The sequence below is a fragment of the Pelmatolapia mariae genome, linkage group LG13, assembly GCF_036321145.2.
Source record: "Pelmatolapia mariae isolate MD_Pm_ZW linkage group LG13, Pm_UMD_F_2, whole genome shotgun sequence".
NCBI lineage: Eukaryota > Metazoa > Chordata > Actinopteri > Cichliformes > Cichlidae > Pelmatolapia > Pelmatolapia mariae.
In genome coordinates, this window is record NC_086238.1 from 13,126,533 (window position 1) to 13,146,212 (window position 19,680).

General features: G+C 40.4%; 1 protein-coding gene across 15 annotated transcripts in view; it reads right to left on the minus strand.

Annotated features, from left to right (window-relative positions):
* Positions 1–1,257: 1,257 nt before the first annotated feature.
* LOC134639590 (dystonin) overlaps positions 1,258–19,680 on the minus strand; it is a 104,832-nt gene continuing 86,409 nt past the window's right edge. For 9 of the 15 annotated variants that reach the window (XM_063490849.1, XM_063490851.1, XM_063490846.1 and 6 more), the window contains 28 exons: positions 19,505–19,606; positions 18,508–18,609; positions 17,980–18,153; positions 17,545–17,700; positions 17,083–17,280; positions 16,618–16,746; positions 15,881–16,051; positions 14,745–14,900; positions 14,195–14,401; positions 13,818–13,937; positions 13,115–13,284; positions 12,869–13,028; positions 12,138–12,332; positions 11,923–12,051; positions 11,427–11,570; positions 10,944–11,132; positions 10,685–10,814; positions 10,329–10,492; positions 10,079–10,241; positions 9,840–9,994; positions 9,685–9,759; positions 9,467–9,484; positions 6,546–6,663; positions 5,803–5,868; positions 3,534–3,724; positions 3,164–3,274; positions 2,472–2,598; positions 1,258–2,356 (listed from right to left, as the gene is read on the minus strand). In XM_063490849.1, the coding sequence (XP_063346919.1) occupies positions 2,100–2,356; positions 2,472–2,598; positions 3,164–3,274; positions 3,534–3,724; positions 5,803–5,868; positions 6,546–6,663; positions 9,467–9,484; positions 9,685–9,759; positions 9,840–9,994; positions 10,079–10,241; positions 10,329–10,492; positions 10,685–10,814; positions 10,944–11,132; positions 11,427–11,570; positions 11,923–12,051; positions 12,138–12,332; positions 12,869–13,028; positions 13,115–13,284; positions 13,818–13,937; positions 14,195–14,401; positions 14,745–14,900; positions 15,881–16,051; positions 16,618–16,746; positions 17,083–17,280; positions 17,545–17,700; positions 17,980–18,153; positions 18,508–18,609; positions 19,505–19,606 (4,077 nt within the window). In that variant the 3' untranslated portion in view covers positions 1,258–2,099. The remainder of the gene's footprint in view (positions 2,357–2,471; positions 2,599–3,163; positions 3,275–3,533; positions 3,725–5,802; positions 5,869–6,545; positions 6,664–9,466; positions 9,485–9,684; positions 9,760–9,839; positions 9,995–10,078; positions 10,242–10,328; positions 10,493–10,684; positions 10,815–10,943; positions 11,133–11,426; positions 11,571–11,922; positions 12,052–12,137; positions 12,333–12,868; positions 13,029–13,114; positions 13,285–13,817; positions 13,938–14,194; positions 14,402–14,744; positions 14,901–15,880; positions 16,052–16,617; positions 16,747–17,082; positions 17,281–17,544; positions 17,701–17,979; positions 18,154–18,507; positions 18,610–19,504; positions 19,607–19,680) is intronic. The other 6 variants (XM_063490848.2, XM_063490859.1, XM_063490860.1 and 3 more) reach the window with 2 other exon arrangements.

Genomic DNA, 19,680 nt, shown 5'->3' on the forward strand with positions numbered 1-19,680 from the left:
TTTGCGCAACGTCTCTAAAATTAGAAATATCCTGTCTCAGAGTGACGCTGAAAAACTAGTTCATGCATTTATTACTTCCAGGCTGGACTACTGTAATTCTTTATTATCAGGATGTCCTAAAAACTCGCTGAAAAGCCTTCAGCTAATCCAAAATGCTGCAGCAAGAGTACTAACAGGGACTAGAAAGAGAGAGCATATTTCTCCTGTATTGGCTTCCCTTCATTGGCTTCCTGTTAAATCCAGAATTGAATTCAAAATTCTGCTCCTCACATACAAGGTCTTAAATAACCAGGCCCCATCTTATCTTATTGACCTTGTAGTACCATATCACCCTATTAGAGCACTTCGCTCTCGCACTGCAGGCTTACTTGTTGTTCCTAGAGTATTTAAAAGTAGAATGGGAGGCAGAGCCTTCAGTTTTCAGGCCCCTCTTCTGTGGAACCAGCTTCCAGTTTGGATTCGGGAGACAGACACTATCTCTACTTTCAAGATTAGGCTTAAAACTTTCCTTTTTGCTAAAGCATATAGTTAGGGCTGGACCAGGTGACCCTGAATCCTCCCTTAGTTATGCTGCAATAGACGTAGGCTGCCGGGGATTCCCATGATGCATTGAGTTTTTCCTTTCCAGTCACCTTTCTCACTCACTATGTGTTAATAGACCTCTCTGCATCGAATCATATCTGTTATTAACCTCTGTCTCTCTTCCACAGCATATCTTTATCCTGTTTTCCTTCTTTCACCCCAACCGGTCGCAGCAGATGGCCGCCCCTCCCTGAGCCTGGTTCTGCCGGAGGTTTCTTCCTGTTAAAAGGGAGTTTTTCCTTCCCACTGTTGCCAAAGTGCTTGCTCATAGGGGGTCATATGATTGTTGGGTTTTTCTCTGTATTTATTATTGTGCGATCTATTGTACAATATAAAGCGCCTTGAGGCGACATTTGTTGTGATTTGGCGCTATATAAATAAAATTGAATTGAATTGAATTGAATAAACTGGTTTGAAATTTTGCTTAATAAAACAAGTTCCCATTTACCAAGTTTTCCATCTTATGTAAATTGACAGACAAACAGAGATGAAGAGAAATATCCATCCAGTCTCTTTCACTTATCCAAATCAAGGTTGCGGGGAGGCCGGAGCCTATTCAGGGAAATCTTTCAGACGGCTATTGAGAGATTGGCTGGTGGTGTGACCAACATCAGAGCTACAGAGCCATTGTGAAGTTGCCCATGCAGCTAAAAATGACAGAGGAGACAGAGGCGATTCTGTGGTGCACACCAGTCTCTGGTGGCTTTCTGCAAGCAGGTTTATTACAAAGTAATGTTACAGTAACAATTTCAGCTCTACCGAAATTAACCATACATTGACATGGATGCACAGAGAATGTCTACATGAAGTGGTACCTCTTCGAGGTCAGAGTACTCATTTGCTGTGAGGTGGTTAAACAAAAGACGGGCTGCAGCTGCTGACAAACGGGGACATAAAAGCATCATGGTTACGAGGTTTTTGCTACTTGTCTTAAATAGGGGTTTTCGAAGGCTTCTGCAGTGCTTAGTGGGGTTTATTGTAATATATTGCATTGCCCTTTAAATGCATGTTGGCAGTATAACATAGCACTTAAATAGATAATCGCAGTGTGTCAAACGGTACCATAATGCACCATCTACTCCAAACAAAAGCATACATAAATAATAGTACATTCAGTAACTCTTAGAGCACTATCCTGCATCTTTGCCCTTCATTAGTGTAGAAATGTTAGTTCGGCTTGATCATTCCCAGATTTTCTAGTGTTCATCAATCCTCTACAGGATTTGCATAAATAAAAATAAAGTACAATAAAAACAATTTGACATATTTTCACAAAAAATAAAATACATTAAAAACAAATACACAAGGCCATTGACTTTCCATTCTCACAAAATATTAAACCATATTGCCTCTTAACAGAATATTTTACATCTTTGCAAGAATTTAAATAACACGTGACACATTTGCAGTCTTTTTTACTTTTTTTTTCTTTAAGTTACACATCTCCAGTGTCCATTATGTGTTTAGGGTGCAAATAGCTCCTGGGTTGGTTGTTTGTTTTTTTTCAAGGCCACTGTCTATCGCTTCAATCCCTTGGCCAGTTTGCTTGTAGGGGTCATTCTTCTTTGTGGTGTGGGGATCTTAGAGGGTTTCCCTCCGTGTTGACGGGATGCGGAGCGCGGCGTCGCTCTGGCAGAGTCGCCGACCGTCTCGGAAACATCTGAGCACACGGATTGGATGTCTGAGATGTCAAAGTCGGAGGCGTCACTTCCTCTGCGACTGCTTCCTCTGCTTCCGGCTTTACTTCCTGGTCGGCTGGAATTTTTTCTCGATTCTAGAGAGATAAAATTGGGAAACACTTTAAGAAACACTGAAAAAAGAATTCAAAAGATGTGAATGTGATGGATAGATGTGGAGAAACTGTTGCAGAGATGATGCTTTCTACTCACCACCTATTGTCTGAGTTCGAGCTTTTAGTACAGCAGCACTGATCAAGCTCCCTTCTTCACCTGACTGAAATCCTTTGCCGGACAGGTACCCAGGCAAACGCAATTTGCTGCCTTGAACCGGATTACTCTGTGAAAGAAAAAACTTTTATTAAAATGCAATCAGTGGCAATTATTATTAAAAACATAGGGGACAAAATTTTTAAAAATAAAGGTCTTGAGTATGTATATGTAATAATATTATTGAGTTAGTCTTAATTTTTATAAAAAAAAAGAAAAGAAACATTTTAGTAAAATCAGAATTTTCCCCATAACTGAGGTGTATCAGTCAGATGCAGTTAGTATGAATTCATGTACAGCAGAGCAATACGTCATTAGACATTAATGACATTCAGAGATGACATATGAAGTTGTACATGATGTAGTGGTATAAAAAAAACAAAGGTTAGGAAAGAAAAGAGCTAGTGATTGAGCCAATTATTCAAGAAAAATAAAGGTTACAGACCCAAATAAAATCTAAGCTCATTTTGCATCTAATTATTTTCATTTCCATCCAACGAAGTCAGAAATAAATCTACACAAAGGCACTTTTTACTTCTTTAAAACAAAAAAAAGAAAGAAAAGATTTTTCAATAGATTTCAGTTGGGTCATATATGTGAAGTGTTTCACGTCATGTCTAGTATTATGACTATACCTCTGAGGATGAACCTTGGCTCCCAAAGGAGTCTGATGATTTAAGAGGAGTGGAGGGTTTGCTGTTTGTAAGCCATGGCTTATCATAATTGCGGGTTATGTGTTGGGGATTCTGGGGAACAATGGCAAATCAAAAGACAGAGATATGGATTCACAAACTCAAAAACTACCAGGAACACTGGATGGAAGAAACACAGAAATCAAACAACAAAATGATCAAATTATGCAAGGGTAATTAAAAAAAAAAAAAAATTAAAAAGCAGGTAAATGAGAGGAAAATCATGATGGTGGTGGAGAGGTTGGGGGTGAACAATCTACAGTGAGACAGAATGAGGCAGCATCCAGCTCTAATGGCAGGTGTAGCCTCTCACCTTGGGTGTGCTGGTCGCTGCTGGGTTGGTGGGGACGGGGAGGCTCTGACTGGAGGTGGATCTGTTTGGAGAAGCTCCTCGAGATGACGGCCGAGACCTCCGGCCTCTGTAGCGGAAGCTTGCCATCACTTGAGTGGTTCCCTCTGGGAGGATGAACTTCTCTCGCAGCTCCACATTGGTCCTGCCTTTAGCTAAGAAAGACACTCAAAATGAGCCATGATGCACGAATACACCTGTCACTGTTATATTTGTGTTAATGGTGATTAAGATGATGGTGAGTTAACAACCCATCCCCTCATTTCTTTATATTGTGCCAGAAAAATGGGAAAGAGATGCCGAGATTTATTAAAACATGCAGACTGAGAGTAAATGGGAAAACAGTATATAAGGCAAAGTCTGAACAATTCTAATGAGCTTTTATTCTTCAGCACAGTTTGAACTCTCTTATGAAAGGCTTCTTATGGTTTCTGATACTTAGTAGTCTTCAGGAATAGTTCTCCAATCTTACTGAAGGATATTCAAAGTTCTTTTTTAGATGTTGGCTGCATTTTGTTGCACACGGCTTTAATAATGTTGAGCTTCAGGCTCAAGGGAGCCCAATCCATGACAGACAGTGTTTCACTGTGGGCTCAGGATCATTGTCATCCTGTTAAGTGAAGGTGTTGTCAGTCAGATCCTCTCCAGATGGTATTTCATGTGGATCCAAATCTAATGGTAGTTTTTTCTGTTCATGATTCCAACAATTTTGACAAGATCCCCGACACCACTGGCTGAAATGGTCCAAACCACGTCAGAACCCCCACTAAATTTTACAGATTTCTGCTGACACTCACTGCTGTGTCTCTCCTGACTTCTTCAGTACATATCGATCACCAATTGAACCAAAAATTTCAAATCTGAATTTATCACTCCTTAAGACATGTTGCCACTTATTTTCAGTACAGTTTTTGTATAATTTGGTGCACATCAGTCTCTTCTCTCTGTTTCCTTTTCTTAAGAATTGCGTCCTGACAGCCACATGAGTTTTTGCAACAAGCTCTTAGTAACAAAGTACCTAAAGATACCATTTAAAACTGGTTCTTTGCTAGATTGTCTGTTGTGTGTAGACAACACTGCGTAAAGTGCCTTGATTTATGCTTTAATGATTCACAGGACGGTGTTAATCAGCTTAACAAACAAAAAGCATTCCTCTGATGCTGGCCAGGTGCAAGGACCAGAATAAAAATGAGTGAAAAAGCAGCCAATGTCCAAAGAAACATTTTGAAAGACCTCCAAAAACCCAGAAGAACTATTGCTCAAGACCACCTTTACCAAACATTCTGGATCCTTCAATGAAAAATATAAAGAAATGAGGGGTGGCTCCAGACTTGTGCATGTCTTGTCGTGCACAACACTGCATGCTAAGCTGTATTCCCGGCTGTGTAGAAATCTGTTGCTTCTAACGGTAATATAATGAATTGGAAATTTACCAATGTATTTTTCTTGTAATCATCACTGAACTACACAGCAATTTCCAGGCGACCCCAAAGAACAGACCAATGAAATGTTACCATGATGTGACTCAACAACAAAACAGCTCATGCAGTTTCATATCTCATCCATACTGTTGAACAGACGTCCAGTTCCTGTTGCAACGGTAGTGGAAGAAGTGACAGCGAGAAAACTAAAATAAATCAAAGTGAGCCTAAACACTCTCAAAAACCAAAGAAGAAGAATTATAGAACCAAGTAAAACTACACTACAGTGTATAAACTAAACAGTATGGTTACATTGAAAACAAACAGATCTGCATGCAGTTTTAAACACTAAGCTACCCTGTCAAACAAAGTAAACGGTGCAAGAAATACTGCTTCGGTTTTGTGGTGCGTGTTTCATAGAGGCAATGTAACCATTTTCCCCTATGAAGGAGCCTATATGACCAGGCAATACAGTCAGATAAGCACCGCTCGAACCCTGGACTGTAAAAAGAAGCTTGACTCAGAGCTCCCTATGACATGCGGCGTGAGTTAAAGGAGCCAGTTTCATTGTGCTGAAGTGATCGAAGGTGATGTGATTCACACAAACAACTGCATGCATGAAAACCAGCCGCAGCTGAATGACAGCTGATTGCAGGTGGAGCCGGTTTCCGAGGATGCCATTCTTTCACACTGAGCGCTCACACGCAGCTACAGTACGGCACACACCAGGACCAACACAAGCTCGGATGTGCAGACACACATACCACTGGTGGGTTCATGGAGCAAGGTGAGAAAGTTTGAGATTTGCCAACCTATAGGAGACTGAGTAATTGAAGAGTTTGATTCCGAGCGCAACATTTTGCTCCCGTGGTGATGCACTAGAAGAAATGTTCATGTTGAGCAGGAGGCGGGTTTAGTGGGAAAAACAGAAATTGATCATTAACACAGATGCTAGCAGAAACATGTCGGAGTAACAAGGCTAAATTTGGGTCGCATTATGGTATATATAAGTATATATGTAGGCAGCACTGTTAATAAAAATATGCTTACAAATGAAATATATTTTTAACAGATGATTTAACTGTGTTATCTCATTCAAGCGTTCTGTGTTGAGATAGCGGGAAAAAAAGAAAATAAACTCATTTTAACCCTCAGAAAATTGCAGTATATTATGTAAATATATAATATAATATAATATATTGCATGAATTATCGATATATGTGATATATCTTCTGTTTTTAAGCTTCAAGTTGCCATTTCAAACAGGCCTATATAAATAGACATTGGACAGTAGTTATATTTCATGTTTCCATAACTGAGCTAACATCACTGAATACACAATAATCTTAACCAAGATCATCATCATCCTCCATGTGTGGGTAGTAAAAAACAGTGATATACAATAAAAAGATTAGTGAAGAGATCAGCAGTGTTCGCCTTCCTGCTGTGCCAAATTCTTTCATCACACACGAACAAAAAAAGTGAAAGTCAGTACAACAGCTGACCTTTAAACAAAATTGGATTGTGACTCCTCAAAGTTAACCTTTGAACTCACCTCGACAGGGGTCATTCTTCACCAGAAACTCGTCCAGTGCCATCCAGCCTCCTCCCACCCGCACCATCACAGTGCTGCGCAAAATTCTCACAAGGCGAAGCTGCTGAGAGTCTCCAAACTGCGATGGGGGAAGGAAAATAGAGAGAGGAATGTGTGAAAAACCTGACCTTCCTGTGAGCACACTCACACTGCAGACCAGAAGCTGTGCAACACTGGAAACCAGAGTAGAATGAAGAGTTACATTTATTCCAGCTAATTATTTTAATTGTGGGGGAGCAGATGGCTTTCATCTAGATTATTTCACTGAGCTTCAAAAACGACCTGTCGGAAAAGATTCACATCTGCTTCTGGTTTCTCTTATATGTTGTACAGGTTTAAACACACGCACGTAGACGTACAATCATAAACACAAAAAGATTTTGACACAAAAACATGAATTTTAACTTTTCATTCTCAGACACAACAGAACACAAATTACACAAAGGTCAATCCAACTTTGTTTTTCTACAAGCGTGTGCTATTGTTTTACTATTTCTATTTACTCATTGAGTTCATGCTACAGTGAACTGACTACTTCATAGTCATTGATTCATTTACTATACGCTACAATTTGAAGTAGAGCCTGACTGATTTTGTTAGTTGATATTAATTTACTTCAGATATCACCTACAGGATATTGGTGTCTGTGTAAATAAGACGATAAAAAAATTACACAACATAACGTTCAAAAAGAGCTTTTTGTGGCATTATCATGAATTTTGTGAAGTCCGAATGATTTTTACTGATACCCGTACCAATGATATTCCAATGGCCAATATATTTTTCTCTTTCATACACAAAAAACCTCACATTGGTTATGTGAAGTTATTTATTTACACGCCCACCTCTGCTTGGAATGGTTTCAGAGCGCCCTCTGGTGGACACACATCAACACTCATAACATGGTTGAATGGTTATTTCTCCAGTCTCTTTTTTACTTTTTAATTTTCATTTACCAGTCCCAATAAATGCTGATGCTGACAGATTAGCAAATGACTTTTTTTTTCTTTTAACCATATAATTTCACTTGTATTTTTAATTAGAGCTATCAGAATCAGCCTCAAAGCCATATCATCAGTCAGGCTCTACGTTCATACCTGCTGCTGTTGAGGGTTAACTTAATATGAGATGTTGTAAAGCAGTAAATACATCAAACTTCACAGCTTTACAAACTTAACCAGCCTATTTTTTCTCTCTTATTTCAGTGATCACTGTGTAATTGTGGTTTCTGGTTGTAATGTCTATGTGTCTGGCTTTATCTCAGCAATGTAAGACTCCGCTTTTACTGCAGAAGGAGCCTGTGAAGAAAAAAAAACACCATAACTGAAGGCACATGATTACACCACCAGGGGGCCCCAGTGTGTAATAATTTGACTTCATGTCACCTACCACACATAGCAGACATAAGAACAGTGAGCATGTTATGGGGGAGAATGATTCAAGCTTTATGAGGGGATACCACACATGTCAGCCAGTTGGATGAGACCATGAGCATCAGGCACAAAAATGGAGTTTGCAATTACAGCGTGCATGCTTTCTGTCAAAATCAACATCACATTCTGATCAAACGCACAAACATCAATCTCCTACAATCCAGCACTTTGTTGCACTTTCTACAGCTACAAATACTCAGGATGCATTGACACTGATGCAGATCCAATGCAGCTAGCTCCAAATGGCACACATGAGGAATGGTTCAAATCACTTCTGTTTAAATCCACCACCACAGTGTGACACGCAGACATGACCAAACACTGATGACGGTCCACTAACTTCCTATTATCATATGGTATCTCTTTAACTGATAACAAAAATCCTGCACTTGTATGATTATCATAATGATTTAATGCCACTGGTGAGTCTAGTGATCAAATACATTAAAGGTGATGATGATCTGGAGTAAAAGAAGGCACAAGAAACAGCTTAAGAATAACCATTTACCAGAATACAGCTTTCCAAAACTGCAACGTGTAGGTGGGGGGTAAGATTTTGATTTTCCCTGTTTGCTATTGTCTCATCGCCGATTAAGGAGTCATGTAAGCAGTGAACCAGACCAAACTGTCAAAAGAATTATTTTTAATTTATTGTTGTGTGATAACAATAATACAAACTAGTTCATAAAGCATCACTAACGCCCCTATCCCCTCTCACTGACCCCTCAGTAATGACCTTTTACTGACATGCAGGTTGCCAGCACATATTAACAAAGTAAGAGAAATGAAAAGCAACGTGTTCATTGAAATCATCAAAGTTGCCCAAATAATGTAATAAATAGTGTCAGCCAGTGCTGAGGTAAATCATTCCCATGACACTGAAGCACCAAAGGCAAGCACACAGAAAGCATTATTGTATGCCCAGCAGATGAATTTATGCCCATGAACCAGTAAAATATGGGCTGAAATGGTACTGGCACGCCAATATTGCATTTTCTGAAACTCAAAAGCAGATATACATATATATATATATTTAAAAAAAAAACATTAACTGCACTAATTATAACACAAATAAGTCTTATTTTCCCCAAAAAAACATAACCTATGTGAAAAGAACAAATTTAGATTGGATATAAACGTCGACTGCCATAAAACTTGGAAGCATGCTTCTTTCATTTACTCATTTTAAATCAGATTTAGAGTTATGTGTGAAGTTACCATAAATTCTCAGACCAAACACACATCTCAGGCCAGTGTTAAATAAAGTTAGATTAAATCAGCGGGCCATAGACTTTTTTTATTTCTACTTCTGAGTTCCAGAACATCTGAGAACATCAGCCAGGAATCTGGGCAGAAAGTGTTAATTGGACAGCAAACGTGGTAAACGAAAAAAGGACGCAAGGCTCGATAAGGCACAGAAGAGAAGGAGGGAAAGAAAAGAGGATGTACCTGATTTCCAAGGTAGAACTGGTGATGTGAGGAAGAATAAAAAATATAAAAAGGTTAGCACATATTCGCACTTTTGTCATCAAGTTCAACACTTACCTTTAACAAGAGTATTCCCTGAAAAGTCTTTTATTTTAAATTATTTCATAACCATGTCACAGCTTGTATTGCTTAAAAGAATTTCGCTGTTAGATAAGCCAAACACATAAAAATGTGCTTACCCGGTATTTATTGGCACCAATTTGCTCCACCTGGAATCGTTTTGGACATTTGCACTTCGCCACTTGGCGCGTGACCTGCGAACGCATCATTTTTTTTATTAAGCGACGCCTCACAATTGAAAATGTGAAATTAATGCCACAGGCATTCTTATTACCTCGTCCTCAATTTTGTCAGCATCTGTTAGTGGTTTGTAAGCATCTTTGTTGGGATGCAGAGCTGCTACAAACTCGTAGTAGTCAATGTAGCCGTCACCGTCTCTGTCAAAGATGTCTGCCACGGCGCTCATCTCCAGACGACTTGTTGGGAATTCTGTTGAAGAGACACTGAGTGTTACAAAAAGAAGCATTTTGTTCAGTGGTGTAGATGTTTTTTAGCTTTGAGTCTGACACTTACTGGAGGAGAGGATGCCTTCTATGAACTCCTGTCGCGTCACTTTGCCGTCTTGGTCTTTGTCAATGCGGCGGAAGAAGTCCATGACGCGAGACTTTTTATGGTTCATCCAGCGCATGTAACGTTTCCGCCACACATCAAAGTCAAAGTTGGCAAATTCTTTTAGCTGAGCAGATAAAGAAAGAAAGGTCGACATTAATAACTAAAAAGCTAGAAATTTGCAGAAAAATGTCTGCAGATTTTGCTAGATTACCTCCTCCAGTCTGTCCAAAGCATCATTGAGTTTCCTCCTTCTGTCCAAAGCCAGCAGCCACACGTGCTGCCACTTGGTCACCAGCAGGTTAACCCGTGGGTTCTTTGTTTCAATGGGAGCTTGTGTTGATGACGCATACATCGCTTGCGTGGGAGAACGTTTTCCTGTAAGGGAAAGACAAAAACCTTCAAAATGACTGTGTTTCCACCATATAATCAGGAGGAATGCATTCACACTGACATCATTCCAGGTGCTAAAATGGGCAAATTGAGGATGTCGTGTCACATTGAAGTGATTCAGCTCATGGCCAGATGGCTCGGGTCATACTCTATGAGGAACAGTGATGGGATACATACTTCCAGCTCTTCCTTTGTCCAACACGGGGATCTGAGATTGGATCTGGGGCTCCGCAGCAGCCTTCCTTTTGTGTGTCTTGGTGATTTTGTCAACATCTGGTTGCTTCCTGGTCATTTCCTCCATGAATGCCTGCAGGGGGCGAGCAGCAGTAAACTACTGTTAACTGAATGCCAATGCAATCAATAAAATATGGAATAAAAAAAAATCTAAATTAAAGTTATAAAATCAGATTTATTATTATTTGCTGTTTTGATGTACCTGGTGTTCTGCTATGAGGTTTTTGACCTCCTCGATCTCCTGAGGGAGTGGCTCCTTATCCTTGTCGTTGAGGTTGGTCTCAGCCCACTGTAGCCATGTCAGAAGATTCTCCAGCAGCTCCTGAGTAGCTAGCAGCTCAGTGAGGGCTGTGGCCAGTCGCTGCTGGTGCTGTCTGGCCCAAGCCTGCACCTGTGTAACAGCAGTATTACACATATATTACTAATAACTAAATTAATTTCAGATACACTGAAATCAAGTTAACTGCACACAGCTTGATTTTGTTTACCTGCTAAGATGAATCATTATTACTTTTTTTAATATAATGACTATCCATAGTAACTTTTTCTCTAATTTTTTGAGTGTTATAAAGAGTTTCCGATCCAACCCTTGTTAAAATGATTTGAGTAATTCTTCCTTATTTTAATTTATCAAAATAGGTTAATGTGTTCTGTTAAACCTGAAGGTATGAAACAGTGGACTGACCTCTTCAAAGCGGGCTTTAATGATGGTGTTCCAGTGCTTGATGGTTGTGATAGAGTCTGGATGGCAGATGCTGAGAATGGCCTCCCCCATGCTGGCCGCTTTATTTAGAGCCACTCGCTTTTCTTCCAGTTTTTTCATGAACACCTTTAAAAGAAATTTTTTTTTTAAGTTGAAAAAGCGTTGGGATTTGGAACTGGATTATCTAAAAATAAAAACAAAACATTGCTCATACTTGGTTTAAAACTGGAGCAGACCCCAGTAATTTTAATCAGATGACCTCATAGTTAAGAAAAATATTTTTGGCACTGAAAGCAGCATGCCATCTACTTTTAGACAGGCTGCAATTACAGAGTCAGGATCTTAACTGTTTATTCAAGCAAAGTATTGGCAACGTGTTTTATTTCTTTAATAAAGCAACAAAAATATGAAACAACGTAAGACATAAAAGTTTTTTTCTGAAATAAAAAAAAAAAGCAGAATCATTTGCATTGCTTACCTTGTGTTGTTCAATAAGCGCACGCAGAGCTTCTTCATCGTCGGGCAAGCTGCCGTGGAAGCGCAAACTTTGCTCTGCCTCAGCTAGCCACTCCAGCAGGATGTGAACAGCAGAGTGAAATTCTTCAGCCTGCGGTGGGAGAAGACGCGTATGTCAGGCTAATATACTTAACTTACCTTCTACCTTGTGATTGTTTGGAGTACTGTCAGGAATACCTGGCCCAAAGCCTGCTCCAGCCGGGTCTGCTTAGACACCGACAGGTTGCACACCGTCTCCCAGCGCGTGCTCAGCTCCTGCATCTGGACTTTGACCCAGGAGGAGTCATCGTGAGTGTTCTCAATCAGCTCCCTGGCTGAACGTTTGAGGGCCTGGACGCTTACTGTCCGCTTTCCCAACTCCTTCTGAAAAACCTGCAGTAACGAGACATTTGAGGACACAGTCAGCCAAAATATTAACAATATTCAGTTTTTTAAATGGCAAATTCTTAAATTTATTTTAAACATTATTTCAAAAAACATCCTTTTTGTCTCTATTTCATAGCTGGCCCAATGACAAGAAGCATAAAACAGGGTGCTTTCAGTATCTGTTGTCTTCTTACTTCAATAAAATGCTAACACAAAGAATGTTATTAATATAATATTAATAATGAGTACAGAAAAACACACCAGCATCAATTTTCAAACCTTTGCTCAATACACAACCCGAAAGAAAACAGACTCTCAATGAGAAAGTAATACAATGCCTCCCCTTTTGTTGTTTTAATGTATTGTCTATCCCCGTGTTAGTTTAAGATTCATTCGTCTTGTATTGTGTTAGGAATGATAAAAGGTTTGGGCGTGGCAGCAGTGAAAGGTTTCACTTGATTTTTGCCACTAACATCAGCAACAAATGGGCCAATGAACAAAATAAAGAGATTTTGGGTCTTCGGTGTGGAGCTGTTCTCTACCTTGTGGTTGTCTATCAGGTTGAGAACCAGGTCTATGTCTCCATGTACGGGCTGGTCCTCAGCCAGCTGAGGTTCCACCCTGTACAACCAGTCAATAAGAGCCTGGAGAGCATCTGTAAACTGGCCGGAGAACAACAAGGCCTCTTCCAGCTTGTTTTGTCTGCAGAACAGAACAAAATATTCACAGTGAGGCTGTTTAGCGGACAGTGGAATGAAATACATCACTCATTGGGAGAACATCCTCACCTTTCCACTGACTTCCCACAAACAGTGTCCCATTTGTCCCTCAGTTCACTCAGCATGTCGTCCAGCTTCTGTCTGTCATCCTGTAGAGAGGTCTTGTCTTTCAGGGCCCGTCCTGTTCGAGTGGTAGTATCATACACAGAGTGTTTGCTGCCAAGAGCTTTCTGGAATTCCTGCACGGTGGGAAAAAAAAGGAAAAATAATATACACAATCCCCCCAGTGGTCCGGTTTAGTGGACTCATAATGCCTCTATCTTCAAATGGAAACAGCAAATCGTCTCAAGAGATTTTCTTATTATTATTACTACTGGCATGTCAAACAGTATCTTAATCTGCGTGTGGTGTGTGCTTTTTGTGATTAAGAATACAGTCTTCAGCGAGGAGAACAAAAAGGAGGTCAAAACTCAAGAGCTCTTGCTCCGTAGAGATTAAATGTATCCAAAAGCAAGGACAGCCTTAAAACAGTTGGTCCATTCAGGGATTATGACGGGATTAGCACAATCTCCCAGCATAACACCACAAACACAACAATAGTCAACAGCAATATAAGCATTTGGATTCTACTGACTCTGTAATTTCAAATAACAGATCCTATTTTTAAATTCCAGCTCTGGTACATCAGATATTTCTGTTTAATGAATGAAACTTTTTTTGTAGATGTTGCTCCATGTCTCTGACTGTTTTAACACATTTTTCTCTCAGTTACCTTGTGCTGTGCCAGCTGCGTCTTGATTTTATCGGGATCATTGGCAATTTCCACTTCAGAGTCCAGAGTCTTCTCAGATTCATCTAACCACTCCATCAGTTTATTGAAATTTTCATGGAACTAATGAAAAATTAAGAACAAAAAACAGTGTAAAGCATTTTTAAAACAGGTATGAGTTCACTAGATTTATCGCACAGCCCTGCTTAATGTTAGCATGATTGGAGCAGAAGGGCCCTATAATTCAGAAAATTCTGTAATAGGCTGCAGAAAGAATAAGAAACAGGTTTAATATCCTATTTCCAGAGCTTTCCAATGATAATAAAAAGTCCTGATGTCATGCCTGTTCAAACTCAGCATAAATATTCACAGAACAGTACCTGCTTCGCCCTCTTCCTGGCGTCGTCCAGTAGACGACCCCGCTCAACAGACCTCTGCACCAGCTTCTCCCAGCGCCCTTGCACGCTGAGCAGCAGGTTCTTTATCAGGACCACATCCTGTTTCTGGCTGAAGTACTTCAGATGTGTGCCCGTCTTGTCCAGTTCAATAATGTGTTCTCTGTGGGAGTTTACCTCTGTCACAAACATCTGCACAGACACAATGCGAGGGAGAAAAGGGAAAGGATTCAGGCCAGATGTTCTAACAATAAAAAAGGAATAAAGGTTTTTCAACTGACAGCAGAGGAAATGTAAGTCATGTGGGTAATGTGCTAATGAGCTCTGTTCTCAAGGATAATACAGATGCCATTAAGTCATTGTTGGCTTTAAGACAAAGCAGAATGATGAGCTGGTAATCATGAACCGGTAATCATGGTACTAATAATTTTAATTTCTCACCGACTCAATAAGACTACTAGACGTTACCGCAGTAATGTCTAGTAATCAAGCAAAGTTGGACCAGAAGGCCTGTCCTCCACGTGCAAACACGTACCTTATGCTCATCTATCTGAAACATGATGGTCTCCAGTATGAGGGAAGCGGGGGAAACCGTGTTCAGCGTCTGCTCTGCTTGGGTTAGCCAGTTGATGAAATCTTGCAGGGAGTTGTGGAAATCTGTGGCCACAGTCAAAGCTTCTTCTAGTTTCACCTGTGGAGACGAAACGTTAAAAAAAATGAAATAATACTGGACAAAAATCAAAGAGCGCTATCCTGTTTATAACACATGTACATTGTTTAGCGGTGTAAAGTATCTCTGGTTGTTATAGCAACAGATAAAGAGGGCACTGCGGGGGATACAATTGCACTTCAACAGTGCCAAACATGACCTCTATTTAAAGAGAGGAAGTTAATATCTCTGGAGGGGACTGATGGCTGAGGCATCATGAGGTTTTAATTGAGTAAAGGAAACAGCCACTCCATCACTGAAAAACATCCGTTTGGTACAGCTGAGGCCGGTGGCTCAGGGTCATCACATGGCAGTAAATGCTGTGCTAATGACATTACAAACCTGGTGAGAGTTACGGCTGCTGATGTGTTTTTCCCATTTATCGTGGGTCATGTCGAGTGTCTTGCTAAATATGGAATTGTATTTTAGCAGTACATACGTCCTACAGAAAAATAAGCCACTTGACTGCAGAGGTATCACAGGGAAGGCTGTAGAGAGTTTGGCCAGCAGCTCTGACCAGTGCTAAGATTTACCAGACTTTGACTTCCTGGGAAGAGGGCCAAAGTAAATAGGATGCAAAAGCAAGATGTTACAGTAAAAGTTGAAGCAGCTAAAATAAGGAGCACCATATCTGAGAGCAGTGGTGGCGTTTTATACATTTTAGCAACAAAACTAAAAAACCACAAGTGAATGATGACATTTGGCTTAAAAATTAGCTGATGTTTTGTCAACCCTACACTGTGGAAACATATGACACCACTGTTGTTCCACTCTGATCTACAGTGTAACCGCATCCTGTGTGTCCTCGCCAGCACTCTGTCTTTACACCATTGGTTATCGGCACTGGGATTAGAAGCTTTCAACCACACAGTCATGGCTCAAGTGTGTGTCAGCGATCCCTTAACCTGAAATCCTGAGTCATCAAGCTAAGGGCAGTGAAAGCCATTCAGTCATTCCCTTACCTTTCTTTCAGCGACCTTCGCTTGCACCGCTTCCCATTTTTCCTTCAGGTTGGCGAGGTCCTGCTCCGTGTTACTGTCTGGACCCTCGGGCATCATCGTTAGCAGTTGGTGACCCTTGTTCTGGAGCTCCTGATACAGCTCCTCTTTTGACTCAAAGGCAGAACACAACTCCTGTGAGGAAAAAAAAACAACAACACAGAGGAGAGTGATGGTGTTGTCAAACAGGCTGAATTACAGTTAAAGACCGATCTATTGTTACTTTTGGATTTCTGCAGTGTTCAATGGGATGGATTTGTCAGTCGCTAGTCCAAATGTAACCCAAAAATGGTTAAAGAATGAGCATGGTGAGGCATGCCGAGCATCTCAGAAGCATGTTTCTCACAAACATTTGACCAGGATAATGTTACTAATTTGATAAAAGTAATCTGTCTGTTTTCAGTTCCCTGAACTGTCTCCACTGCTGCCTCTTAAGGGAGAGCTCACTGTGAAAGTGTCTCCATTACAAAGTAGGAAGACAAAGCAGGAAAACATTCCTAAATTCATTATAGTCAGATACGGATGAATCAATTAGAAACACTTAAAGAGCTCTTTTTTATCACAGACTGCAGGGCAATGAGAGTAGTGTATTTTGTAGCGTCGTTTAATTTTCACACTTCAGATAAAACACAGAAAACACAGAGTCACCTCCTCCCAAGTCTGCCATCTGTATGCAGCCTCTCATATTGTTAAACACATACCAGATGGGCGTTAAGCTGCTCCCGGGCCGTGTCTGGTAAGCCTCCCACAGCCTTTGATGCCAACAGCTGACGTTCTGTGTCTTTCAGCCACTGCTGCATGTCTTCTATCTCACCATGGAAACCCTGAGCCTGCAACACAATTCAACCTGAGTCAGGACAAAAGGTGCCTCACACACTCGCTATTAGCAACCTGTGATTCAGAGAGGAGGATGTGTGAGTTTTTAATTCCTTGGATTCATTTAGCTCGGTATTTATAAGCCTGTTTCATAATGAATTAAAACCTTAAAGTGAAAACAATAGAATGATTTACTTTAGCTTTCAGGATGCAAATCGAATAATAAGAAGGGGGTAGGGATAGAAGTCTCTCCTCCCTGCAGAGCTTTTTGACTTCAACCTAAAAACTATTTTCTCCACAATTTAACAAGAAATGGGACACAGGTTAACAGTTAACTTTTTTTAATATACCTGAAGCAGAGAGCTTTCCAGCTGTTGCTTCCTCTGCTCCGTCTTTTCCAGGATGGCTTTCCATCGCTGGTTCAGATTCTCCAGTTTGCTCTGCAGACTAGAAGCTTCCTCTCCAGCGCTGGACTGCACCAGATCATTGCCGGCTTTGTTCACTGTCTCGACTGTTGACTTGTGAGCCAACACATCTATCTGGAGGACCTGCAGAGATAAATCAGGAGGAACGGCAAGATGTTGTGTGGATGGACATTAAGCACAAAGTGCATAATGACTAATTTACTGTAATAAACGGCACACTGACAGATACCATAAATGTTTACTTAATATGGTTTTATGCCTGTGAAGCCTTTTAAATTTTTGTATGTGATACTGGGCTATACAAATAAAATTGAACTAAACTGAACTGAAAGGACTTATTTGAAAAACAGCCCCCTTAAAAACCACAAGATAAGAGGTTTGTCATACGTTGTGCTTGGCGAGCTCTATCTCGATGGCTTTGGGGTCTCCTCCAGCATTTTTCTGTTCATTGAGCAGCTCCTCGGTGTGGCTCATCCAGGCCAGCAGCTCATCCAGTGCATGCTGGAACTGCCCCAGCGCGAGAAGGCCTCCCTCCAGTTTGTGCTGGATTAATGACAGATTAAACCATTAAATTTTACAGGAAGAGAAAACAAACTGTTTAAGCCATTGCTGAGTCTGGTTTCTAGTCCACAAGAAGCTGTAGAGGTACGATACAATATATTTCACAGAATGATTGCAGACCTTTTTTTAAACATGATAATGCCACCTGAACAATATTGCCATTCCTTTTAAATTTAGATATCAGTGTCAGCATTTCTGTTTTCTTATATAGCTTGCACTTTTGGTGTGAAGCTCTCCTTCTGCTTCTTTCTCTCTTCTGACCTGCCGACTGATGATCTTCTCATCCAGGTTGTCCCAAAGCATTTTGAGTTCAGACATCGGCTCCTGGATGGTGGAGCGGTCAGCCTCCTCTGTCACCTTCTTCAGCAGGAGGCCGGCCTGGTGGTTCAGACGTTCCATCTCGATCTGTAGCTGGTACGCTTCTCCTTTGAACTCCTGGCAACCCAGCACATGCAGCGGTACACCCAATCAGTCAACAGAAGAAAGGACGCACAGACAATACCAGCTTTGTGTTTTCAGGACAAGATTTGTCTTATTGTACATCAAAGTAAATCCGGCTACTTTATGAAGCCATTTTCTTAGTGCTTTTGTACTAACACAAAGCAGACCATGAATCGAGAACTCAGCATAAACACAGCTGGTGTTTGACACAGCTGCTCTAACATCAAGGAGACAAGTTAAAAGAATTGAAAAGTCTGAGAAGAGCTATAACAATAGTAATATTTCTGTTTTTGTGAATGAGTTTTGATCTAAAAAAACAAAACAAAACACAAATCTACAAGACTGTACCTTGAGTTCCACAATCTGTTGCTTGACGGTTTCCAGATCCGTGCCCACAGGTGACATTGAATCCAACTTGCTCTCCAGAATATCCACCCAGTCAAACATACCCTGCATACAGGGTTGGAAACCATTGTTAGTGAGAGAACAAAGCTGGGTGCACAGGGAGTCAAGTTTCAAACTGAGTTTCAAGTTATGCCCTGAATCTTACAGTTGGTCTGTATGGCTGATAAATTAGGAAAAAAATTACACAAAGAAAATGAAAAAAAAAAAAAAAAACAAGCCCTGAGGTTACATGCCAATGCGCTGAAGAAGTTGCAAAGAGGAAAGTTAAACTTTTGTAAAAGAATCCTTCCTCACCGTGAAACTTTCTTACACACTAGTCAATGTTTGAGCCAAATATATCACGACCACGCTCTGGCTGGCGTCTCAAAATCAGTAGAGCTCTCATGAAATGTTATATCAACTGTTAGATCAACTGCATGGTAATATGTGATTTCATCAAAAGGCCTCGGAAACTCCCTGGCTCACTGTATCTGTTAAATATCAAACATCTCGTGATGAACAAGTGCTTGTGTATTGTGTAGCTTGATATTAAGTATTTACCCCTTAAAGACGACATTCCCTCTTAATCTGACACCTCTATATATATATTAATAAAGATGTGGTTTGATGACCCTTAGAACAGTTTCCAGGTTTTTCCAAGGATAGCTACACAGGCAGAGACCCTCATTAACTTCTGATGCATCCCCAGTGTTTTGTTCTATAAGCAGGCCTGATATATGAGAGAAACCCCACTTAAGAAAAAGAGCTTCAAGGGTTACTCCTAGGCTTCCAAGACATAAAGAATAAAAAAAATATTTAAAAAAAACATCAAATAAAGTTAAAAACCACGAGAACCATGACTGGGAAGTTTTGGAAAAGTTCTGCTATTTCAAAACTTTTTAAATATTCTAAACCCTTTAATTTTCTAATTGTGTTGCTCTCGAGGCAGTGATCAAAGCACCTGCAGGCCATCTTGAAACTGCACAGCAGCTTGCATGGCTTCTTCCAGTCTCTCTCCTCTCTCCTTCCACGTCTTATTGAGATTCTCCCACGCTGTATTCACCTGAAAAAATAACACAAATAGTTTAGCACGATTATCTTGTAGGCAAAACCTCTAGAGTGAGTGCTTTTCAGTGT